The sequence below is a fragment of the Watersipora subatra genome, chromosome 4 (genome assembly GCF_963576615.1).
Source record: "Watersipora subatra chromosome 4, tzWatSuba1.1, whole genome shotgun sequence".
In the NCBI taxonomy this organism is placed as follows: domain Eukaryota; kingdom Metazoa; phylum Bryozoa; class Gymnolaemata; order Cheilostomatida; family Watersiporidae; genus Watersipora; species Watersipora subatra.
Genome location: NC_088711.1, coordinates 48598172 through 48625488, shown reverse-complemented (window position 1 = coordinate 48625488; position 27317 = coordinate 48598172). Strand labels below are relative to the sequence as shown.

The 27317-nt window shown below is 34.4% G+C and overlaps 1 protein-coding gene across 1 annotated transcript; it reads right to left on the bottom strand.

Annotated features, from left to right (window-relative positions):
• Positions 1-1610: 1610 nt before the first annotated feature.
• Positions 1611-19629, bottom strand: LOC137394315 (leucine-rich repeat protein SHOC-2-like). The gene is made up of 7 exons (XM_068081034.1): positions 19548-19629; positions 18436-18525; positions 13682-13796; positions 12533-12673; positions 11537-11695; positions 5105-5376; positions 1611-1900 (listed from the first exon to the last, which is right to left on the bottom strand). Exons 1-7 carry the CDS (start codon positions 19627-19629, stop codon positions 1611-1613), a joined length of 1149 nt encoding a protein of 382 aa, XP_067937135.1.
• Positions 19630-27317: the final 7688 nt, after the last annotated feature.

Here is a 27317-nt window from a genome sequence, read left to right as displayed (position 1 = left end):
CATATGCTACCCTGAGAAGAGTGAACTTCACCAGCATCAGCACGTGCAGGTAACAACTGTGTAACTGTGAGTCATTATTAACCAGTGTTGCAAGAGAGAACATTATCTCAGCAAAGTCGTTTATTGTGTACTACACACAGCAGCGTGCATTCAACATAGAAAATATGCATAGTAATCTGTAAGAAAAATTGACAAACCACTAAAAGTTACACAATTGTGTTGGCAACATTATTAGTAAGAATAAATAAATAGTCAAATACTAAGCTAAAAATATAAATTGAAGCTATGATTATATAATATAATGAAATCAAAAGTTCAAGCAGAGATTTCTTATCTGTCAGACAGAGAGGGTTTTAGCAACAAAATAATATACTACGCTGATTGAAAAAGGAAATGCAAACAAACACCTGTGTTGAACTCAAAATATTTCTATATTTTGGTTTGCTGGTAAAATACCTGTTTTTTGCCTGACCATAAGAAACATGGTGCTTACTGTGAGTGCAGCATATTAGATGATTTTAAAGAAGCCTCATATGTTTTACAACCAAGGTTGCACAAAAAGCCGTTAAAACTAAAAAATACAATGAAAACTATCTCAGGCAATTATATGATTGTTGTGCATATTGATTATTGATGGTATCAGCTGATTGACTCATAAAGGGAGCTTGAGTTTCTTTAAAAGGTTGATAGCTCCCAACAATTCTCAGGCTACAAACAGTTAGGGTCTCCTGTTTTCTAATTTAGTCCTAAAACAATTCAGGATGAATTATGAAAACACATAAAATCCAGAAAATATCATAACATACAACAATTTATACACACTTAGTCATACTAGATTAATAAATTGTTTGCTTTGCATCTACACTGTTATATGATTTACATTTGAAAAATATAACTTTAATTTCTTTAATTGCATAACATAGGCACTGCAAAAGTGCACAAGTCCAGTATGAACTTTATTCACAATTTTGGTCAGGTAAGTTTGTCATTGTTCAACTGTTGACAAGTAACAGAATATAAACACTTTGTTTGAAGTTTTCTATAGTAATTTTAAGCAGAATGCGCATTTTATGTCATAGTCATTTAGTCTCCACCCAACTAAGGACTGCTGTGTATTTAGTCTCCACCCAGCTAGGGACTGCTGTGTATTTAGTCTCCACCCAACTAGGGACTGCTGTGTATTTCGTCTCCACCCAACTAGAGACTGCTCTGTATTTAGTCTCCACCCAACTGGAGGCTGCTCTTTATTTAGTCTCCACCCAACTAGGAACTGCTGTGTATTTAGTCTCCACCCAACTAGGGACTGCTGTGTGTTCAGTCTCCACCCAACTAGAGACTGCTGTGTATTTAGTCTCCACCAAACTAGAGACTGCTGTGTATTTAGTTTGTACCCAACTAGAGACTGCTGTGTATTTAGTCTCCACCTAACTAGAGACTGCTGTGTATTTAGTCTCCACCCAACTAGAGACTGCTGTGTATTTAGTCGCCACCCAACTAGAGACTGCTGTGTATTTAGTCTCCACCCAACTAGAGACTGCTGTGTATTTAGTCTCCACCTAACTAGAGACTGCTGTGTATTTAGTCTCCACCCAACTGGAGACTGCTCTGTATTAAGTCTCCACCCAACTAGGAACTGCTGTGTATTTAGTCTCCACCCAACTAGAGACCGCTGTGTATTTAGCCTCCACCCAACTAGGAACTGCTGTGTATTTAGTCTCCACCCAACAAGAGAATGCTGTGTATTTAGTCTCCACCCAACTAGGGACTGCTGTGTATTTAGTCTCCACCCAACTAGAGACTGCTGTGTATTTAGTCTCCACCCAACAAGAGAATGCTGTGTATTTAGTCTCCACCCAACTAGGGACTGCTGTGTATTTAGTCTCCACCCAACTAGAGACTGCTGTGTATTTAATATTCAGCTTCAAATATATGCAGATGAAGCTTGATTAGCTTTCAATTTCAAATGACCAAAAATCCAAAGCTTTATTCTTCGGCTAAACTTTTTCAAAGCACAAAAAGGTTTTCACCTTGGCTGATCTATGTCTATGGGCTATGATCGTCCGAAATAGGAGAACCGTCACTTGGGTCTTCTGTTCTAATATCAACAGTGCCTGTAACTATCGACAACATGTTATGATTTTGAAATTGAATTAGCTTATTAGCTTATATTTATAGCTTCAAGTTAAAATAGGTCAAAGTTCATTTCTGAATGGGTTCAAGCATTATCATTATTTATTTAACAGACCTAACATTGAGTGCTAACAAAAATCTGAAAGGTTAGAACATTTCTTCTAGTAGCCATTTAATTCAAAGTAAGTGGTTTAGAAAAGACTCTACTTATTAGCAATATACTTGAGATTCTTAAACTTACATTCATCAGAGGTCACTTGTTTAGGCCTTGTTGTCCCTACAATATAAACTTTCGTTTTACAGCTTCATTCTATTCTGTAACCTCAGAAATTTTAATAAATGCTCTGAACAGCGACGACTCAATGATATGGCCTTTGCTTGGAACAGCGACGACTCAATGATATGGCCTTTGCTTGGAACAGCGACAACTCAAAGATATGGCCTTTGCTTGGAACAGCGACGACTCAATGATATGGCCTTTGCTTGGAACAGCGACAACTCAAAGATATGGCCTTTGCTTTGAACAGCGACGACTCAATGATATGGCCTTTGCTTGGAACAGTGACAACTCAATGATATGGCCTTTGCTTGGAACAGTGACAACTCAATGATATGGCCTTTGCTTGGAACAGCGACGACTCAATGATATGGCCTTTGCTTGGAACCAAAACTTGAACAACTTACACATTTTAAATAGTACTAGAAGAATTCCAAAGTGATAAGAAAATTTTTTTGCATAGAAAATTTATTTTTAATCAACATATACAACGTTTACCATTCTAACTTTTAAATGAAGGTGTTTATATATTTCTTTGTGTGTTTAGTAAATACAGAATTTAAATATTTGAAAGCTCAAGACAGAGCTAAAACAAGTTGTTGAAAACCATTTTTCACTTTTAAATGAAGGCGTTTGTTTATTTCTGTGTGTGTCTGACCAATGCAGAATTCAGAATCCAAAACAGTAGCGGGTAATTTAGTTGCCATCGGCTAAGTATTTTGACTCAATGAATTTAAGTAACTTAAGCTAGTAACTTATGCTAGTTTAAATATTTGCTATAATAAGAGTCATATCCGAAGCTGTCTGAAGCCAGCTTGTGTTTATAATTATGATTATGATCAATTATGCATCTTTAAGCTTGCTAGCAGTAACCAATAATGACTTCGCAAGCACTGCCTAAGTATATGCACAGTTATCCCATAGTATAGCAAGGACAGATCAGCGTAGTGGTTAGCTTGCCTGTCTGCAGAACTGGTGGCTCAGAGTTGAAACTCAATGCGAAGCAGTGTTTTCATTCCTATAACTTTACTAACCGAATGCCTGGCGTTTCACCGGTATTTAAAAAACTGCCCGTAAACAGTGGCAGGTAATGTAGTTTCCTGTCACTTGCCATTTGCCTTGAACGATGCCAATGACTTATTTCAGTATGCTACTATTCGTATTGCGAAACTTACTAATAAGAGCCAAGAAAGCAAACTTTCGTGATGCTGCGCAATGCAGAGTGCTATGTTTATTTTAACCTACATAACGACTCATATTCCCTAATGAGTCCATTGCATCTTGTGTAGCTCAATTTGTTAGTTTATCACTTGGTGAACAAGAGGTTCTGAGATCAAATCCAGTATGATGCAGACCTTTCATCCCTAGATTTTAATAATCATAGCTGGAAAGACCACACGACAGACTTTGAGATGTATTATTATATACAGTGCACCCTCCAAATACGATTACCCTGATATACGATTTTTTCGCCTTATGAAGTCGAACATGATGATTTTTTCACCTCACCAAACAAATCTTATTATATACTTCTATTATCTATTATTATACTTTCACAACGCTTGAAAGAGACCCAATGACCGATTTCTCTTAGTTCAGCCATTATTGTGTCTAAAACGGTAATATCTTCCTTTTAAAGCCAGTAGAAAAGTTGGAATTGCAATGTCTTCATACAAAAGGTCTAGTGGTCAGCCAACTTCCAATAATTCACTAACAAAAATCCACTTCATGACGAAAACGGCATCGTTCGGGTTTTCTTGCAAACTTGGGTAGAAAGTTTTTTAACAATTTTGCTACAAGTAACAGTAAAAGCAAAGACAGAAACTGATAAGTGATAAAGTTTTAGTAATAAAAAGTTGAAATTCAGTGAAATAGTAAAAATTATATAGTAAAACTTAGCTTTAAGAGTGTGTTTAACAAGCCAAACTTATTTGAAATGAGTTCAAAGTTTTTGTTATATGTAAGCCTATTTTAAAGGTAAAAGCCTTCTACGGTACGTAGCACTGCATATAGCACATTGTAACGTTACATTTTAATGCAGATTATAACCAATAAATTCACTAAATATAATAAAGTTGCTGCAGGTAACTATAGTTACTAAGGTTGACACACTACATGTATTTAGTTAATAAGTTATAATATGTAAAGCACTTACATATATATATATATATATATATATATATTATATATATATAATATATATATATATAATATAGTAATGTAATACTAAAATAAAAACGCTCTACAGGAGATTGAAGCAAATAGTGTTAGCTTTTTAAAATAGCTGTACTTAACTCGCATATACATACTTCACTTGTATATATATTATACATGTTAAGTATATACATATAACTTGTATACACAGCTAGTATATATATATGCTAGCTGTGCTATATATATATCTAAATATGTATATTTATACTCATATATATATATATATTTATATATATATATATATATACAGTCTGTGTATGTATGTATATATTGTAATATGTATATAATATAAAGTATTTGTATGTATATATTGTAATATGTATATAATATAAAGTATATATAAACTCATTTTAATTTTATAATGAAGTTTATATTTTTAAGGACAGATAAATCTATAAATCTAAAGCATTCACAAATTTTGATATCTGTTTATAGCCTGTAATGGTAAATGACAGGCTTCTAATTCTGATGCAATTTGTTTACCTGAATTGTGTTCTGAGCTTTGTGCACTGCTTCTTCCCGGATTTTCACAAATTTTTCTAATGTCTTTGTGACCTCTAACAACTCTGGGTTGATAGCCCTTTAATTCAATTTTAGTGAGGTGTGGTAGACTCAGGATCTCCTTATCAATCTTCAACTTTTCCGAATCAATTGTAAGCTTTTGCAGATTCGCTAACTTGAACACGCATTTTGGAACATTTTCGATATTATTAACGGAGATGTCCAAATCCTTTAGCTGAGTGAGTCTGCTCAAACTGCAATTAAACACAAACAATAGCTAATACAGGTTTTCTGTTGCTACAGATGTTCCTGTCTTTTAAGCATTAAATCAAAACCATATTAGTGTATCAGTACAGTACTTTTCCAGGCTCATCATGCTCTTCCAATAGTTCGCTTGTTTACACCTGCTATAACATGGCTTTCAATAGATCACCTGTTTACATCTGCTACAACATGGCTTTCCATAGATCCCCTGTTTACATCTGCTATAATATGGCTGTTAATAGATCACCTGTTTACACCTGCTATAACATGGCTTTCAATAGATCACCTGTTTACACCTGCTATAACATGGCTTCCAATAGATCACCTGTTTACATCTGCTATAATATGGCTGTTAATAGATCACCTGTTTACACCTGCTATAACATGACTTTTAATAGTTCATCTGTTTACACCTGCTGTAATATGACTCTCAATTGATTAACTGTCTACGTCTGTCCTGTAATTGCATCTGGTAGACTGTCTATTTGTACTGGTTGAGTCGTTGCTTTCAGTACATTTTTCAATGCCTGTTATTACTTCTTTTTAAGCTTTATCACCCAAATTGATTTTCAAAGTCATTGATTAATTACCATGCATAGTGGTAAACTCATAGTTGTATTATACTAGTCAAATTCCCTGCATTGCACGAGCATTAGAAGAGCTTATAGACAGTCAGGCCCGTATTCCCTGGAGCGGCTGGCCTGCTGAGCCGCCCCAACTTTTCAATGATTCTCGGCGGCTAAATACTAAAAATTGCAGTCTAAGCTCATTCATTAGGAAATTCCAACAACTAGTTTACTAGCAACTAGCGTTCTATATTGTCTCCGTGGTGATCTCACCAAATGAGTGATCTGTGAGACTTTGTTAAAAATTGGAAACTGAACTTTATTGCATCCTAGCTGTGCTATCCGGCGTTGCCCATGTGATGAAAAGTTCTTTGAACAGAAAATCGATTTGTATTTAATATAAAACAACATTGGCAGTTCTAACTTTCAAACTACATATCATGAGAAAAGTGTTTTGGTATAGTTGAAATAAATTAAAAGAGAAAATAAAAACAACTGTAAAGCTTTTCAAACTTTGTCAAACAATTGTAACTAAAAGCTTTGTGCAGGACAACTAAATTGAAAATAAATAAAACAACTGTAAAGGTTTTCAGACCACTGTAAATTTATAATTTCTTTACTTTCAGCGACGTATAACTTTTAATAACGTACAGTGAAACCTCGGTTCTCAAACATAATCCGTTCTAGAAGGTTGCTCCAAATACGAAACAAATTTTCCTATTAGAATAAATTTATGTAAATTTTAATTTGTCCCAATGCAAAAAAACAACTTCGGTAGAGTATTTTTTCAACATTTTACACCATAAACTGCACCGTATATTGCATACTATAAATAAAAACGGGTAGATATAGACAGTGTTTAATTTTAATAAAAGGTTTTCTATTTATGATGATGGAAAAAGAAAACAAAAGTAAACAAGTCGTATTTTTTGCTCTTAAAACATCATAAACATTGAAGCTTAAAATACATGTACAGTGATGAAAATTGCAGAAATTGATAATGAAACAGCAAAAAATGCAACAGATCATTTGCATCAAAAATTGTAGGAAAAAGAAGCTATAAACAGAATTGGCACGTTTGCGTCCCATCTTTGAAGGAGAATCCTCTTCCAAAACAATTTAGGGTAACTCGACTGGAGCGGTTGTCTTCCTAGCAAAACTCTTTATTAAAGGAGACGTCACCCCAGATGGTTCCTCTCTTTTTGTAAAGAATTTATGAAGCGTAAATTGCTTCTCCATTTGTTAACGAATGTTTCCATGCTGTTTCTGGAGCTGTTCCAATTTCAGGGCGCATACTCCGGTTTGCTCCGAATTTCGAGATCCGAGATGAACAAATCTCAAAATCTTGGGTTGAAAACCGAGTTGGTTGAGAACTGAAGCGTCCAAGAGCGGAGGATCTACTGTATATAATCAGTACACAAATCGCTTAATTTTAAGTTCAAAATAAATTATTGTCGATATCGTGGGGTCGAATAAATTAGCCCTAAAGAAAAAAATAAAGAAGCATTGCGTTGCATGTGCTTAAGTTCCAAAATATTTCTGAACAGAGGCATCGTACATTGTAACTCGTGGATGCAAGGCTAAAATAGTTAGCATGGTTTATGGAGTATATGAAAACTTCTTTGGTCACTATGCCGTTCTAGCTCAGTGGTAGAGTGTCCGGCTAAGGAACATGTTGATGTGTTTATGGTAAATGTTTCGAGTTCCAATCCATCAGAATGCGAAGATTTCTTTATTCCAAGACTTTAATAGTTATCACTGGAAGAACACGCATACTTTGACAAATATATATATAGATAGTGGAAGGTGTGAAGAATACCCCAAATTGCATTTTCCTTAGCATAACTGAATCAGAACAGCGATGAGGAGCACTATGGGACAGGCTCAACCAAATAATCTTCTAATATTACACATGTATAAAGATGTTGAAATAGATACAAAATCAGTTGTGAATGAATTCTGCCATGTACACATTGACAGAACAAGAGCTATTGCAATAAAAAGTAAAAGCACTTGTTCTGTCAAACAAGAGCTATTGCAATAAAAAAGTAATAGCTCTTGTTCTGTCAATGCCCCTTACAGAAATCTGTAGTGTCATAGGTTTTATATCGTAATTTTATTATCATCTGTTGAATAAAAAATAGGTTTCGCCTCCCATGAGCCATAAACAATATATTTATGTAGATTTTGATGCTTACAGTCGATTGCATTTATGCATACTTTGAGGGCTGTTGACGCTTAAAAGGTCCAGAGCTTTAGGGGGCTTACACCGCCCCCCAAACCCCAACCGTTCATAGCTAGTCGCCTAACATTTGCTGCCCAACTTGCAACCAGGAAATACAGGCCTGTAAACAGTGGCCGGTAATGTAGTTGCCTGCTACTTGCCATTAGCAAGGCACATTGCCAATGACTAATTTGATTAAACGAGTAAGCTAATTTTACTAATACAAGCTGTGAGAGCAAGCTTTAGTGACGTTGCGTAACGCAAAGTGCTATGTGTTTGAGATTAGAGATTTACATATATATATAGATTACCATAAAAGCTTTAATAACACTTGGTCGGAAAAAGTTTGAGAGAAGACATAAAACATGAGCGAGTTAATTTTAATGATATAAAAAAATTGCTAAAAAAAGTTCAGAATCAATTCAAAAGTTATGAAGAGGGATCAAAGGCATTGAAGAAATTGATGCTGTTTTTTTAACAGCTGTCACTAGTGCTAGTATGCTGGCAATTTGGTACACCATGAGAGATCGTCATTAGTAATCACTATGTGCTTAATGATCCCATGAAGTGGTAAGGCGACCGATTGGTGTAGTGATAACGTGCTTGCCTTTGAATCTGACACCACGTCTGCCATTTCCGCGCAAGGGAATGGTTTTCCCTTACACTCGTAGTGTGACCTTAGACAGACACGGACAGATATTATATGACAGAAAAATGAACACTGCTCATATTATAGTAAAGATTAATTTGTCAGTCATGATTTAGCAAAAATTCTATATTTCTATTCCTTCTTAGTTCAGTGCTGTTTGGTCAATTTGTTTTATTTAAATAATTACAGCTGATTGAATTTGCCCAAAGGAAGGTCATAATGCTGGAAATTTTATCTTATTCAATGAAACCCTAACCAAAAAAATCCTAACCAATGAATTTTCAACCAATAAAATTTTTCCTGATCAAATCATGAACTTAAGATTAAAGTCAAGATTAAAATCGATAAAACTTGATCGCGATTAAAATGCCCAGATTAATCAAAAGTGCAATTACGACGTCAAACATTGCAAAGAGACCGACAGAAGAGAGGCGTGTATCACTTCGACTTAACACAATAGCCGATATAAACAATTACAACAATAACAACTAGTTATGTCATTTTGCACATAATTTCTTCTAAGCGCCTTGATCGCGACAAAGTTTTAATCTAAAAACATCCTGATAACCAGATCACATCAATTATCAAAAAAAATTGCAAATGATAAAAAAATACCAATAATTTCTGATGAATATACAAAAAAATTTGTGTAAGTTTATTTTTAACTATAATATCCATAGATATAGTAAACCCTAGATATGCGAATAATCAAAACAAGTGAGGCCTATAATTAGCATAACGCAACGTCATGGTGATGTGCAAAGCGAATCAGCTGATCTATTAACTCCTATTGACTTAGCACTAAAAACCGCTCAATTTTTCCATAGTTTGTGCATCTGAGACTGCATATTTTATTGAAAATATGTAAAACTTATACACAAAAATACTTCAACTTACGAGTGCCCTAACGTACGAGAAACTTGAGGTACGAGCCAGCTTTTAAGCAAGTTTTAGCACTAACATACGAGCCATGTTTGAGATACGAGCACATGAGTCAGTTGCCAAGTATGTGGGAGGTGTTTTATGAGAACAGCATCACTCTGTATTTTTCATCTGCTCAGATTATACTTTTGTAATATGTTTTTTGTGCGCGATTTTCAGTGCTGAATTATGTCAATTATAAGTACCGTGCGTAGACCGAAAGTTTGCCAGTAAAAGGATAGATAATGCAAAGAAAAACCGAATGATAACAATTGATATTAAACGGAAAACTATTGAAAAAAATGCAAAATATGTATGCGTGATTGAGCTAGCTCAGCAATATGACAGAAATACATCCACAATTATCAAACACAAGGATTATATTCAGGACATTTAGCTCGCAAAAGGATTAACCGTAGTTTCTAAACGGCGCAGCGATCTTCACGACCGCTGATGGAGAGACTGCTCAGGCTTTAGATAAAAGACACAATTGGCCGGTGACTGCGTAACTGAAACGATGCTACGTAAAAAGGCCGGTGCTATCTATCAAGACTATAAAAAATAGACATTCGGACAAGTTGGCTAGCGGTCGTGCATTAACCCTTGGTGACGACACCTGTGTTCGTTCTGATCGCAACATGTTGAAAGGGCGACAAAGGCAAGCGTCCTTAGATAGGTTTCTCTTAAAACGGCCGGCTGGTCGTGAGAGCAAAACAAAAGAAAAATTAGCTAACTAGCGAGAAACCTAAAACTATGAACGCCGAAAAATTTTTAATTACGTTAAGTTGAAGATTAAAGTTTGCTTTTAAGTTTGTCTTTTAAGAAGTTTTTTAGAAGTTTTAAAATCCAAATTTATCAAAGTCAACTGTTGTAATGAAGGATAACTTATCTCTCCCTCTCTGGCAAATGCTAGCGTTAGCTGCTATTGTATGTATTTAATTTTACATTTTAATTAATTACATTTCCTTGCATTATTTTTTATTTGTTGCTTTTTGAAAAGATGTGGTAAGTTAGGACAATAACCAACATGTTCTTTTTGTTACAATATATTGTTTTGAGTGTTTTATTTGCATTTTTAGAGTATGGAATTAATCAATATATATTTAATTGTTCTATATATAAATAAATTGCACAAACATGCGAGTAAATTGACATACGAGCTCAGTCTCTGAACGAATTAAGCTCGCAAGTCGAAGTATGACTGTAATGACTTTGGATGAGAAAGGCAAGAATTTTACACACATGGTAATGAATAATACCAATAATTTAGAAGCTTCTATATCATTGATAATACAAAGAGTGACCAAATAGAAATTAAACTAATAACAAACTAATGAACCAAATGAGATTTAGAAGCAGTTACTCTGGACATTATTATTATTATTCAGTATTAGACATGACTGAAAATAACTAGACGAGATAGTTTTTGTCTAAGGTTGGTTGAACTAGATTCTTGCTTTGAAGCGGCATAGTGTTTTCTGATTTTAGTATAGCGATTTACTATAGTTTTGAGTAGACTGTTGGCATGCACTGTACATGTAAAACCTTGATTGAGGTTATGTAATAAAACATATATGTTATTGTCTGTGATGTTACTTGTTTAAAAGCTTTCTGTGTGATACCATAGCTCTCCATGTGTGAACGTAGGCACCTTTCTGCAGAAATACATATTCGGCCTATCAATCTGGTCACCAATCCTCCTCTGTTTTTAACTGAGATTAGGGTTATGTCATCACTATTTCTACCTCCCACTACTTCTACATCGGTCAAGAACTTGATACACTCATCACATTTGAGTTAGAAAACAATCCTCATCGCCGAACTCCTCATCTTCACCTTCCTCAGCTTTTGGCTCTTCTTTCTTTTTCTTTCTAGCCAGAGAATGTAGCAGGAGTTGGCCAGTTTTTTCAGCCTTGCTCACATCCAGATCAATACAGTTAACATTGAGACTTGGTGTGAAATCTGCTTTTATGAACAGTGCTGAATTGCAGATCTAAAGAACTGCACATCCGGGTTATTGTTATAGCCACCCTTAGATCGTATCGTGGAAAACAGAATCTCAATGTGATCCTGGTTGATCTTAAAGGTTAGGAAGTAGTTGATGTAAGGGTAGTTGCTGAAAAGATATTGAGCAATGCCATGTACAGGTTTGGCTGCTGACTCAAAACCAATGACGAAATGATGATGATTTTCCTATTATTTTACACTAGCAGCTTTCAGCTTGGTGTCTTTAATTGGCATAGATAGCTTATGATATTGTTGAGAACTTCTTGTTTTGAGTTGAAGTTCTGTCTTGTTATGGGCAATTCAGGATATACCTGGTGTGTTGTGGTCTCTTCTGATGACATTTCACTAAGAATTTGGTCTTATTGTTATGTTTATGACTTAAAAACTAGCATACCAAGCGTGCTTCCACTACTAAACTTATTGCTCAATTGAAGGTTTTGATACTGCGATGCACATCACTACGACGTAACGTCGTGAAAACAACAGCCAATTATAGGCCTCACTTTTGCTCCATTGTAATGATAGCTATTCGCCAATCTAGGGTTTACTATATCTATGATAATATCTAACTAACTATAATTAACTCTAATATCCGAGTTAATCAAATCATCCAATCAGCTTCTTCCAGTGATTTATTCTGTTTACAAATTTTGGTCCAACAGTTCAGATTCAATTCATTAAATTAAATGAATAAGATGGATGTTTTTGTAGTTGTGGCAGCTCATCAAAATCAAAAGCCAATAATTACGAAAATCGTTCTTATTTTTTAAGCACTTTACCTGTCTGGTAGGTCTGTGAGTTTGTTATCATAGATCTTAAGGGTTGTAAGGCTGGTGAGACCACAGACTGCTTCTGGGAGTCCTTCAGAGAAGTCATTTGTGAAGAGCTGAAACTCGGTTAGTCCTGTTAGAGAGGCTAGGCTACAAATAAAATCATAAAAAAGGAGAGTTTAACAAATTGTAAAATGTATGACAGAAGAGATGACTTAATGGTAGACATCCACAGTAAGAATGAAAAATTAAAAGTACTCAATTGTAAAAAAAAACAGATTTTAAGTAAGAGTTCAACAAATTGTAGAATGTTTGCTGGAAGAGACAAACGAGTAAAAGAAAAGACTGAGCTGCTACTATCAACTTCTGGAAGTAGACTTCATGGTTTTAACCATAGCGATAAGAGGTAATGTCATGGGTCAGGGTATGCATTAAAAACAACAGAAGAGACTTCAATATTTTTTCTGATTAGAATGTTAGAGGCAAGAAAGCTGGAAACAATGTGAGACAGACTACGATTAAAGTTATTGCTGCGCAAGGTGAACTCTAAGCAAAAACAAAAAACCAGAGAAATGACTATAACATTACACTATCTTGTGGTAGACGTGGATATAAAGTGGCGCATAAAGGCATATGATTATATACTGTTAGAAAATGCACATAGGAGCTTTTTCTAGGTCTCACTATTATTTGCTCCAGAACCATCTGCTATGGAAAATCATTCTGGCAGAAAAGCAATACTCATAAACCAACGATAAAAATAAATACCGATATACAAATTAACAGTATTGATGCAAAAGTGAACAAACTATGCTTTTCTTCAGCTTACAAAGTTTTTGCAATGATTCAGATTAGAATCAACTACTCTAATAAACCTGGTAGAGAAGAAGCAGTCAACCAATTAGTAAGTTTTTCAAGAATGTCAAATACTTGAGAATGCTGAATATAACAAATTAGGCAGAGTAAAAGTTTCAGCTCTGCTAAAATAAATAGAAATCTCAGGAGCGGTATTGGATATCTAAATTTTGCGATTTGAACAATTCACACAAGTTTTCAAACAGAAGAAATCAAGAAGTTATGGTAATACTAATAATAATAACGATAATAATAATAATAACAATAGTAGTAATAATAATAATGATGATATCAACTGCTGACCTTTTTGGAATGGCTTTTATTTTGCATCTACCAAGACTAAGCACATTCAGGGTGTTCAAAGTATGCAGTACTGGTGGGAGCCCTTCTGACAAGTCCTGATCCATGATATATAGCTCTGCCAAATGGGTAAACTTTGAAAGACTAAAAATTACAATTTACAAAAAGTTACATTTTTGATACTCTTTTTGCATAGCAAGTGCTCTGAAAATACTCACAGAGAGCTACCATAATGACAAACACTAAGGTACACAATGGCTATATTATTACAGTGTTCCTTGGGAATTGAACCTCAACTCATCATTTACAGGTCAGCTCTAGACCACCAAATCCAGTTTTAACCAAGTTTGCATGCACTGAACTGGCTAATTTTGCATTAGGTAATTGTACAACAAATGTATTCAAAATAACTGGCTAATAGCATCATCTCAGAGCATGCAGTGCACTAGATTAACTAGCTGTTCCCGAGAATATTCGCTTGACGAAATTCTGTTTGTAGTCTGTCAAATTATTCAAACAGTTGTGGTACCTTATCCAATCTAGTCGTTTCATCTTGTTCTGAATTAGGACACATTCGACTTCCTTCTTCTCTAAAAATATTTTCATTGTTATTAAATATATTATATGTACAATGCTATTATAAACTAATTTTAGACAATCTTATCTAGCCCGGAGTCAAACTAATTTGGAGTCTTAATAAGAAAGCATATTGCTGAGCCTTTCTGATAAATTGCTTCTTATACTTAATAATGCAGTCATGTATTTATTTTATGCCCTGTTAAAAACGAAGTTTTTTGAATAACTCACCAGCAAACTTATGCACGATTTTGTTTACATCAAAACTGAATTAATACTGAAAATAATTTTATTCCTTTTATTTTACTTTAAAACCTCTAATTGAACACCCCTATGAAAGAAGGGTTGACAAATAGAACGCCACCCTCTAATTGAACGCCACTTTTACAATCTTTGATCTTTATGAACCAATAATAGCAAGTGATCAGTAAAAAAGTGTCCACAAAATCATATTAATAATGAATCATTTACATCAATGACCATCAATTCGCTTGTTGGCCAACTTCAAAGCTTTTCATTTTTTTTCGTTGAAACTTTAAAAGCAACGGCATAGAAATAATTAATAATCGTCTCAAGCTAATAGTACATAGTTCCTTGCTTAATGGTTCTACATGGTGCGTGGTTTTAATACTTCAAAGTACATTACTGTACATGTATATAACAAGCGGTTTACATTTACGATGGTAGATGATCGACTAGTTTTAGGCCAAAGGTTATGTTTGGCGAGCCAAACATTTACGCATTTAGGAAATGCAGCGTTTTGCTCTGCCGAAAATGTTCTACGCTAATATTGACAAGTTCATCAGTGCAAAAAAGTGTTGAGGTCTGAGGACATTGTGGAAGGTGCTGAACAACCAGAAGATGTTCGTTCCATCGAAAGCAACAATTAGAACGCAGCTATCAGAGCAAACGATGCAAATATTTTTATTTTAAAAACGTTAATTTTTGTTTTTGCGTATAGTATAAGTATGGTTTGTATTTGTAGCATTATAAATTAATAATTTGTAGCATTTGATAGATTATCACCTTATAACTTACAAAGTCGCAGAATTATAGCATATTATTTGATAGCATCATTGCAATAATCTGATCTTACAATTGCTTGGCGCTCGTAACTCCTCTTCTATTGCACATAAAAAGCTAGTTTTGGTTGCGAACTATAGAAAACATATCAATGAGTGCAATGAGCTTTTATGCCACATTGGTAAACATAGATATAAAATAAAAATATGTGTTCAAATTTAGAATGAAATGAAAATTGAAAGCTTAGCAAAATGGTGAAGCAGGACAGAAGGCTATTATATCATTGCAGGTTAGTTACAAGTGATAGATATCAGCTGGTAAAGATATTTTTTAGTTTCTCAATGCATATTTATTAAGAGATCTTTGACAAACTGAAGGTAAGTTAGCAGATTTATTGCATTAAAAAGGTTTAATATTGCTCCACCAGAAAAAGAGAGCACAATATAAGCGAAATTCCCTTCGCCTGTAAAAGAACGAAATTTATCTTTATGAAATTTCTGTGTGTCAATTGAAAATTTCAACGCCAGCCTCTGTTTGAACGCTACCTCCAACTGAGCACCACTATAAAAGAAGGGTTGAAAAATGGCGCCATGGCGTTCAATTAGAAGTTTTTTTTCACATTATGTTGGAAACTAGGTTGTTTGAGTAGGTTTTAGCAATACAAGTGGATACTAACAGTTTAATCATGATGCAAAAATAAAAATCAGGTATTAATAAACTTGAGCAAGTTACCTTAGAGACACTCACTTAAAACTTAAAATGTATAATTTTAGAACTCTAAGCTATTTCGTTTTTTATAAAGATCTGCTCTACAATAAAGAATTTAGATTAATTTTCATTTCCCTAAATGACAAGACACACAGATGGATACTTGTGATGGCGATGTTTCATGTTGCGAAAATAGGATCATATGATAGCAAAATCATAAATAATGACAGGTTGAGTTTTCTTCTTGCTAGTAAAATATAATAGCGAGTCTATATGCATTGTTACGCAGGAAGTGTAATGATTGCATTGAAGTTAATTAACTAATATACATGTATTTCTGGCGCTCTTAAAGTCAAAAACCAAAAGCACATTTTTGCTCAAAAGATTGGAAAAGTGCCACAATTTAAAAGTTACACAACATCACGTTTTTCAATGTGTAAATAAAGGATATAACTGCTATATACAGCATTGCAAAGGAAAAGAATACAAAGTATGTCACATTAATACAGCTATAAAGTATTTAACGTTTTAGTAGGCTATATAGCTCCAGATGGGTTAAACTGTTTTATGTTTGAGTTATCTATGAGCAGCAATATTATCATAAGGTGATGTCAATGAGTCAGTTTATCTTTCAAGACATATTTAGACATCTTCATTTTTGAGACCTACTAATATCAAGATATAAATAAAGTTGCTTTTCCCTCTACAATAATTTCTCAAATTTCCGACCTGCGCTGGAATTGACCTGTAGACTGTTAGATGGTGCCTTGCTTTTTGCACCACTGTGCAAGCTAAGAAAATAGCAGGCTAGATGTTCGGGTTTATCAACCTGATTGTGGTCAAAACTTTTTATGGCATTCCTATACGCCTTCCTCTTTCTCTCTCTTTTTCCTTCTCACTTTCTTATATTTTTTTCATCTCACTTTCTCACTCATCTCTCTTACTCATTTCTCTTTCTCACTCATCTCTCTCACTCATCTCTCTTTCTCTCTCTCTCTCTCTCACTCATTTCTCTCTCACTCATCTCTCTCACTTTCTCTCTCACTCATCTCTCTCACTCATCTCTCTCCCTCATCTTTCTCTCTCATCCCTCTCAATCATCTCTCTCTCTCTCACTCTCTCTCTCTCTCTCTCTCTCTCTCTCTCTCTCTCTCCCTCATCTCTCTCTCTCTTTCTCTCTCATCCCTCTCAATCATCTCTCTCTCTCATCTCTCTCTCTCCCTCATCTCTTTCACTCATCTCTTTCACTCATCTCTCTCTCTCGCTCTCGCTCTCGCTCTCGCTCTCGCTCTCGCTCTCGCTCTCGCTTTCATTCTCTCTCCCTCACTTGTCTGCCTCTCTCACTCGTTTGTCTTTCTCCCTCTCCTCCTCTCTCTCATTTCTTTTTCTTTCAATCATCTCGCCTTTCTATTTCTCTCACTTATCACTCTCTCATTTGTCTCTCTCTCATCTCTCTCACTCATCTCTCTCACTCATCTCTCTCACTCCTCTCTCTCATCTCTTTCACTGATCTCTCGCGCGCTCTCTCTCTCTTTCTCATTTGTCTGTCTTTCTCCCTCTCCTCATCTCTCTCTCATTTCTTTTTCTCTCAATCATTTCACTCTCTAACTCACCTTCCTTTTTTTCCTTCATCTCTCGCTCACTTATTTCCCTCAAAGTCAGGCACAAGTCATATTCACTCGTCTTAAGATGACATTGGAGCAAATGTTCAGTGATCCTTTTGTAAGAGAACTTTAAGCATTGAAATGATGTGTCAATTCTACTTTTATTGTTACAAAATGGGAAAAAATGGAAATCAAAAAGTGGAAAAGCATAAGTTTACTTTTCTAATGCAGATATTGTAGTGCATATATCTGCGCTATACTAAAATTAAGCTGTGTAAAACTAATGACATCAGTTACACCAGACACTTAAAGAAGTCATGCATATCAAACACAAGTCATAACTGCAAATCTCTGAATCAAAATACCTAGATCTTAATTGACAAGCCAAACTGCTTGAATCACACACGCACACACGTGCACCAACTCACGCACCCAGTTATCCACTCACGCATCCAAACGCAATGACAAAAAATGATTTCTTTATTTAGAAGATAAATGTTACTACATTATTAATACTAGTACGCTGACAGTTCCGTGTGCCATGCCAAATTGTCATGCGCAATAACTACATGTATATGCGTACAATTATTCTTTGATGTGTTAAGGTAGTCAAAAAGTGGATGGACATGGCTTTTAGTATAGTAATCCATTGATATTTTACTTAGATTTTATTTTAACTGACCCCTTTTTTGTAAAAGAAATGTAAAAACTCATTACATCGCAATTCCTGGTTAGATATTTGCAGAGTACAAGGTATGTATAGCCCTTTCTGCTACATCAGAGGACAGTTGTATATCTTTAGTTTTATCACTTAATATTTTTTGATGGTTATACATGTATACCCACCCTTTTTGTCCTTGACATCTTCAAATAGTACTCTTCTTTTCTTAGCGTCTGCCTTTCCTCTCTGGGAGCTGGTAGAAGATCTGGTAGCTGCTACATCAGAGTACAGTTGTAAATCTCTAGTTTTATCACCTCATGTTTTTCGTTGAGCAAATTTATACAAAATTCCTCTCTCTCACTCCTCTCTCTCACTCCTCTCTCACTCCTCTCTCTCTTTTTCCCTCCTCTCCCTCAGTCATCTCTCTCACTTCTCTCTCACACTCCTCATCTCTCACACTCCTCTCTCACACTACTCTCTCTCTCTCTCTCTCTCTCTCTCTCTCTCTTCTCTCTCACTCATGTACATCTCACTCATATCTTCCACTCATCTCTCTCACTCATCGCTTTCACTCATCTCTCTCACTCATCTCTCTCACTCATTGCTTTCTCTCTCTCTCTCTCTCTCTCTCTCTCTCTCTCTCTCACTCATCTCTCTCTCTCACTCATCTTTCTCTCACTCATCTCTCTCACTTGTCTGTCTTTCTCCCTGCCTCTCCCTCTCTCTCATCTCTCTTTTTCTCAATCATCTTGCTCTCTAACTCACCTCCCTCTCTTTCCTTTATCTCTCGCTCAATCATCTCCCTCAAAATCTTTTTTTCCTCAAAATCAAGCACAAGTCATATTCACTCTCCTGAAGATAACATTGAAGCAAAAGTTCAGTGATCCTTTTGTAAGAGAACTTTAAGCATTGTAATTAAATGTTAATTCTATTTTTATTGTTACAAAATGGGAAAAAATGGGAATCAAAAAACGGTAAAGCATAAGTTTACATTTCTAATGCAGATATTGTAGTGCATATATCTGCGCTGTACTAAAAATAAGTTGTACATGACTAATGAACTCAGTTACACAAGACACTTAAAGAAGTCATGAATATCAAACACAAGTCATAACTGCAAATCTCAGAATAAAAATAGATCTTAATTGGCTATATCGCGTCTGCCTTTCCTCTCTGGGAGCTACTAGAAGATCTGGTAGCTGCTACATTATAGTACAGTTGTAAATCTATAGTTGTATCACCTCATGTTTTTGTCAAGTAAATTCATACAAAATTCAAATGCTGCTCATATACCCACCCTTCTTGTCCTTGACATTTTCTTCTGGTCTTTTTCTTTTTGTAGCTTTTGCCTTTCCTCCACGGGAGCTGTGAGAATCCATTTCGTTTTTTGTTTTGCTAAAATTTAATTAAATATAGTTGTGAATAACTAATTTAGAGACATAAATAAAATTTTAAAGTAATATTTGAAACAGAAATAAAAAAGTGTTTTTATTGTCGCATTATCATAAAACAGGTGAACTGAGATGTAGCCTTGGCCACAGAAGAGACAGACAATGTATACTTAAAGACAATGATTACGATCACAGGCTAAGTTAACTATAACCTATTTTAACTTGCTCATTGTTATATTTTCTAATTTTTTAATGAATTATTTTTAACCTTTATTGTAACTCCAACCTTTCCACTCACTTCAGATTGTCTATTATTTTAATTCACTGAACAACTTTGTGAAATGTTTGTAAATGAAATTCTTCTTTTACAATCAAATTTAATAACTGAGCACATTCTCTGCCAAAAGCTAGCTTCAAAATAGTTTATAACATTTTATAGTATTATTATTAGCATTCTGTAGCGGTAGTGAGATTACCTTAAATATAGCCTGTATGGATAGTTATTGCTAGTAATTCTTAAAGTAGCTTTATAGATATAGCAGAGGTCCTAGGAAAATAGCTTTGACTTGTGCAAACAGGTGGCAAGGAAGTGTTTGCTAGAAATCAAGTTTAACCTTGTAAGAAAAGCTCAATGCTATTAATTCTCAGAGAACTTTTCATCAGACAATCAACATGTCAAAGCCTTTTTACTAGTATCAAGTAAATGCCTCTCCAAATATAATTAATTTTAGCTTTGCTTCAGGAGCTCACATTAACAACCACAAACTGAGAAAACTAGTTTTTCTTCTCATCCATAATGCTCAGATAACATGAAAGTGTGATTAACACATCAATAGTTGCAAAGAGACCGATAGAATGGAGACACGTAAAGCTATAACTTGAACGCAAAAGCTGATATCAACTGTAGCAACAATAACAACTATTGATGTAATAGTTGTTATACGATACGCAACGATACCAATTAGTGACATCATCTTGCGCATATTTTGCTTCTGAGCATTTTAACCGTGATAAAGTTTTGAAACCTTTATAAATGTTTAAAAAAATAGACTGGATTGCAGTTTGTACTTATTTGAATAACTAAGGATTGTTTGATTTCAGCAACCATAACATCAGATATAGCAACTTACATGGTGGTTTAATGTACGATGCTCTATCTATACTACACGTATATAAGCTGTTATGATATAGTGGCTCAGATTTGCAGAATGTAAACAGAAAGTTGGAGTCAAGTCAAGTACTGTACTATATTCTCACAGAATAAGCTCATGTGTGCTAATAATAAAAATGGCAAAGAAGAATCAACCAGAAGTGTAGATCGATGTTTCTATTTGCAAATTTACATTCACCAAAAACTGCTAAAAGCTAATAATAGATTATTATCTATTGACTTTAGAATAGAGAGTTTAACCTAGTTTATGAATCATTACATAATCTTTAGCCCGTAAACCAATCCTTTTGCATGGCTAACTACATGCGTTCGCTTAAAAGCTAGAAACGTTTTGTTTAGTCCAGCAACACTTACAAAAATAAACAATCATGCCTCATTCAGCATGCAAGATGAATAGATCCAATTGAACAAAAAGATGAAAAGAAACAACTGCTATAATGCCTTCTGATTTCCATCTAATTAAGCAGCCATTGCCAGCCGTGTTTAATCAATAGAAAGTCTGTTTACATAACCACCAGCATTGGAAAGGACACAATAGCAAGAAGGGGAACTTTCCTGCTAAAAATCTATTCAGGATATAATATCTTCTAACTATGAAATATCGTACATTGATCTGCAAAAATTAAAAATGGATTACATAATTGAACCAATGAGTAATGTTGTACAAAAACCTGTCCTATTACCATAAAGAAACATAACTGAAAAATGGTAGGAAGTCAACTCTCATTGGTAATGGGATATGTGTCTCTTGCCTGAGCTCTGAGCTGCACTGATGAGGCTTCAATAGCCGAAACAGTACTGTCTGTAGCATGAGTACATGCTCCCTCACTTCGGTTTGATTGAGCACTCTGTGAGACGTCCGGCACTATTAACCTTTGCGCGAAGCTCATCACTTTTGTGATGAGCTTTATATAAATATTATTTATGTTAAATATACAGTCGAAGAAGAAGGTTGCAGTTCACTAGAAGAGAGTACTCAACAGTTTTGTAGTTTTCATTTCTCAATATATTTTATATATCAAATATATATATAATATCGGTAATGTTAGACTGATTTTTAAAAATCTAGTATTTGAGTGAGAATCTTTTTACTGTTTAATCATTTGAATAAAATTTTGAATGTGCTTTCAAGTGAACTTTGTACTGTGAAAGTTTATTAACAGGTAACAGAAAACGCTGAACAATCAGAGACTGAGATGAAATCAGTGGTGGCTTATCAGAGATTATACGCATCAGACGCCTTTGGTGTAAAGTGGTCTAGCCTACTCTATCCGACAAAAAGCAAGGATTTGAGGCTTTGAATACTCAAAGATATTCCATCAAATATTTATTTAATCATGAAAGATAAACCCAATATCATACAGTAAATTTTATAACCTTTTTGTATAACGACTTAATTGTATTTATATCATCTACACATATCTATACATAACATATGATATAAACACATCTGTAACTATCATCTGTAAGTAACTGGTAAGGTAAGTTTGTACCACCAACTTACCTTACCAGTTACTTACTAGTTAGCACACACCTAAACAAAACTAGTTTTGTCTGTCAGATCTTTAGCTCATATCATAATAAAAATAATTAGACTAACAAGTTTACAACTATACCTAGGTGTTGGAGGAAGAAAAAGGTTTTTTTAAAAATTTTTATTGTATAAATATATGTCACAGAGTGTTAAAGAACAACATAGAGTTGTGTGCACCTGTCACGTATAGAAGCTTCCATGTATAACCTAGAGACCATTGTTTTATCTCTACTACAAGTTTTTTATACTACGAACAATCATCAAAATGTGTTTATGTGGTTATGACTGAAGGTTTTTATTTCTTTTGGAATGTGATGATTGTTTGTCACTTTTTACTGAGCACCTTAAATTTTTTAAATGCTGCATGCATGTTTTAACTGTTGTACCTATGAAAGCAGAAATGGTTGAAATTTCTATAAAAAGTAAAGGCTAGGGTTTCTTTTTGCCGTCTTATGAATGAAAGAGTAAAGGTGATTTATGCACAATTTATTCGATTTTATAAAGTTGAATCTGTAATTTTAAAAACAACAGCTTTTCTTCTAGGGGAATATTGATATTGATGGGGTGTAAAAAGGTGGTTTAATGTACAACACTATACCTACACTACATGTATATAAGTGGTTGTGGTGTAGTGGTTCAGAGTAACAGAGTGTAAACAGATAGCTAGAGTTCAGTTCCCAAAACAATCGCTGATAGTTACAGGCAGGGTACTCAGGCTATCAATTGTTCCTCAAATCTAACAAGTCTGAACACTAATCAGGAAACTGCAAGGGTGGACAACTTCTCAGCTACTTGTTCATAACAAGTTGGCATGTCTCCAGTTGTTAAGTTGTTTTCAGTGGGTATAGCCATGTCTAGCCAATGCTTTTACCTGTGCATGGTTTTTTGTCTGCGATCATGCAAGCAAGCAAATGTCATGGTCAACCTTCAGTAATTATCAACAACAACTATACTTTTAAAAAGCTGTTGCAAAAGGGTTTGTGACCATTACCAAAAACATAACTCGTAAATCATAAATTACAAGCATTGATTAGTACTCACTGATGCCCAGATATATTATGTATCACAGTTGCAGTAAAATGTAGCCTGAATATCTATGTAGTTGCATTAGCAGTGCAGTAGCAGTAGTAAAAATGTCATAGCCATGCACTATGCAGTATAATTGCATTGTGTACTTTTACCACTGCACAATACCCAGTGCAATACATGCATTACAACAGTTTTCTAATGCGCAGTAAGTAGATTGGTGCAGTAGTAGTAGTATTACCTGCTGCACCGTGGGCAGTGTTGTATTTAGTACGAGTATTGCTAAAGTGCATTTCACAGTGCTAAAGGCAGTATGCACTTTTGCATTACACTCTACATACATGCACAGCGCAGTTTCGTAAAAACTCATCACAGAACCAAGTATTGAGCTGACTTGGTCGCAACCACAACAAAATTACAAGATGTGAATGCTGCTTAAACTGCTCAAGAGTAGAAGTAGGTCAACAAAGTGATCCCAATGAGCATGTAGTACATGACTGAAATTGGAATCTATTAGGATTGTAAAATACTGTACTTATTAATAATAATGCTAATGAAAATACAATACAAGGACCCACAATTTTACCAAAATGATGATAATACCTGACTCTCTATTCCTAAATGATATGATAGTCAGAGCAAATTTTCATAGCATCTGACAAGTTTTTACAATGCAGTACTGACGCTCTGAAAGCCAGTAGTGTCAGTTGAACCGCAGTATAAACTTATATTATTGCACAGATGCAGTACAAAGGCAGTTTCAAGTTTTGAAATTGCATGTTTGCAATATGCATGAATTGCTGGTTTTCAGAAAAGGCATAGTAGAAGTAAACGCGTCCTGAACAATCACTGCACACCATACTGCAATGATGCCATATACTTTTAGTCCGTCACAACTCTGCCATCTACATGCATTGAACTTTGTCAGCTATTCCACTATTTTCCCAAAAAGGCTTTACAAACGGTTTTGAATGTTGTTTCTGTAGTACATTTGTACTTTCAATCTGTGACAAGAATTCAAGCCAACTCTGCTTACTATGAGACCAGCAACAGAATAAGGAAGAAACAGAACTTTTTCCTGACAATATACACATCAGTTTCAGTTGTCTTTCAAACAAAGTCGCAAAAAGTTGCAAAAAATCTAGCACTTACCCTTTACTTTTGTTCACAAATTTGGAGCTTTTACGCAAACAGTATTGACTGACATTAGCAGCACTTTGTTATGCAGTAACTGACCTTGGCAGCACTTTGTTATGCAGTAACTGACCTTGGCAGCATTTTGTTATTCCATAACGACATTCAGTTATTTCTATAAAGCATATCAGATGAATAGCTGCTATGTAGAACTATTACAAAAGAGTTTTATTGATTATCATATATTGATACACGCCTTGCAATGCACTCCGACATTGCTGTATCATTGCATAAATCAATGGAGTAATACTTTTTTGTTTATTCAAAATGTATGGGTAGTACTATTAGTGGGTGTTTCAACACCAACACACAACCTCCATTGTTGTATGTTTCAAGTTGTGAGCTTTCTGTTACTACAACTTACAAGTCATTATCCCGACTCCTTTGCAAAAGTATTAGATTACCAACTTTTTAAGCGTTTCTGTTTAACTTATTCAGTAGTTCCTGAGTTCTGCCTTTGCAATTTTTATGTTTATTTTGACATGTACCGAGAAACATCATTTTGTCGATGATTACCAATTACACATACAACAACTTGATAGAATGGGATCCTTAATACGCAGCTGAAAGCGTGATCTCTCAGTATAACTGAAGTTCAACTGATTACTCTTGTTTCAGTTATTAAAAGTTTGTACACTTCCAAAAGGTTGTTGTCCTCATTATGATCATAAATGGATTTAAATAGATTTAAATACCTCACCTCGATTATACACAGAGAAAACAATTCTGACACAGCCAAATCTTAAAGAATGTATGTCAAATATACAAGTTAGATAGATATTAACTTCATTATCACAGGTCCAAGTAAATTAGATCATGAAACTAAAAATAAAATAAAGAATAGTAAAGGAAGATTACCGATATGTGTACTTTGCATTCTGGGAGTCCTGCATGCTGTGAGAGATCATCATGTGTAATAAATAACTGCACAATTATTCCACAATGCAGCAAAGTGGTCAGATGGTTAAGTTGGTAGTGTAACTGGTTGAAAATCTGATTATCCAGTTTCGATTTTCGTATGGGGTAATATGTCTTCCTAATGCTCTTAACTTGGCTTCGAGCAGATAAACAGACACGGCCCTTATTATAGTAAATATTGGAAGAAAGAACTCTTTTTTACATAGTGCTGCTCTATAATATGGATAGGTAAGATGTTGGTGTCTGGTATAAGGTGTAGTGGTTTTTTGGGAAAGTAGGAATGTAATGGATTGTCAGGCAGATCGGAGATGTAGTCTGAGTATTTTAAACCATAAGAACCTAAAATTACATTTAGTTCGTCAGCATTCAGGGCATTTAGATGCTGGTCGTACCTGTTCATATCAGGTAGCATAATTCTAAAGTGTAATTTTTGAACATTCTATTTGTTTTTTCAGTTTGTGATATGAAGGAATACTAGTTATACAGTAGCTATAGTCAATGTTAATAGTCTGAGGTATAGTTGCTAGTTAATAATTTATAGTTAACGATAGGACAAGTTACATTATATTTAACAATAAGTTATAGTTAACAATAAGTTATGTTACAGTTAATGATAAGCTAAGTTATGGTTAACAATAAGTAACTTTTGTGAACTTCAAGAATCAAATATTGTAAGAAAGAACTCTTTTTTACATAGTGCTGCTCTATAATATGGATAGGTAAGATGTTGGTGTCTGGTATAAGGTGTAGTGGTTTTTTGGGAAAGTAGGAATGTAATGGATTGTCAGGCAGATCGGAGATGTAGTCTGAGTATTTTAAACCATAAGAACCTAAAATTACATTTAGTTCGCCAGCATTCAGGGCATTTAGATGCTGGTCGTACCTGTTCATATCAGGTAGCATAATTCTAAAGTGTAATTTTTGAACATTCTATTTGTTTTTTCAGTTTGTGATATGAAGGAATACTAGTTATACAGTAGCTATAGTCAATGTTAATAGTCTGAGGTATAGTTGCTAGTTAATAATTTATAGTTAACGATAGGACAAGTTACATTATATTTAACAATAAGTTATAGTTAACAATAAGTTATGTTACAGTTAATGATAAGCTAAGTTATGGTTAACAATAAGTAACTTTTGTGAACTTCAAGAATCAAATATTGTAAGAAAGAACTCTTTTTTACATAGCGCTGCTCTATAACATGAATAGGCAAAGTGTTGGTGTCTGGTATAAGGCGTAGTGGAACTTCTGGGAAAGTAGGGATGTAATGGATCGTCAGGTAGACTTTAAACAGCAAATATCTGAAAGCACATTTGGTTGTAACTGTCCATATCAGGTAGAATAACCCTAAAACATAATTTTTGAAACATTCTAATTTTTTTCAATTAGTTTTCAATACCAAGGAATACCAGTTATAATTATACTCATAGTTAACAGTCTGAATTATAGTTATTAGTTAATAATTTATATTTTACTATAAGTTAATTTATAGTTAACAATAAGTTAAGTTACAGTCAACAATAAGTTAAAGTTAACAATATGTTAAGTTATATTTAACAATGAGTTAAGTTATGGTTAACAATAAGTTAAGTTATATTTAACAATAAGTTATGTTACAGTTAACAATAAGTTAAGTTATGGTTAACAATAAGTAAGCTTATTAAACGTCAAAAACCAGAACCTGTTATCAATTTTAACTAGGTTGCTGCAAGAAAGCCCAGTTTTCTAATAAATTAGACCTATAAATTTTATGTGTTACAGTGATTTGTAAGAACACAGGCTATGCATAGCTGATTTTATAAAAAAATTTAAAGGTAATCACATTATATGTT

What these genes read in the sequence shown, in the direction of transcription:
- LOC137394315 (XM_068081034.1), bottom strand. Translation starts at nt 19,629, where the DNA reads ATGGATTCTCACAGCTCCCGTGGAGGAAAGGCAAAAGCTACAAAAAGA. An exon ending in ATAAAAGCCATTCCAAAAAG is followed by an intron (nt 12,674 to 13,681) that starts GTCAGCAGTTGA and finishes TTTTATTTGTAG; the next exon opens with CCTAGCCTCTCTAACAGGAC. An exon ending in CTCACAGACCTACCAGACAG is followed by an intron (nt 11,696 to 12,532) that starts GTAAAGTGCTTA and finishes TTTCACACCAAG; the next exon opens with TCTCAATGTTAACTGTATTG.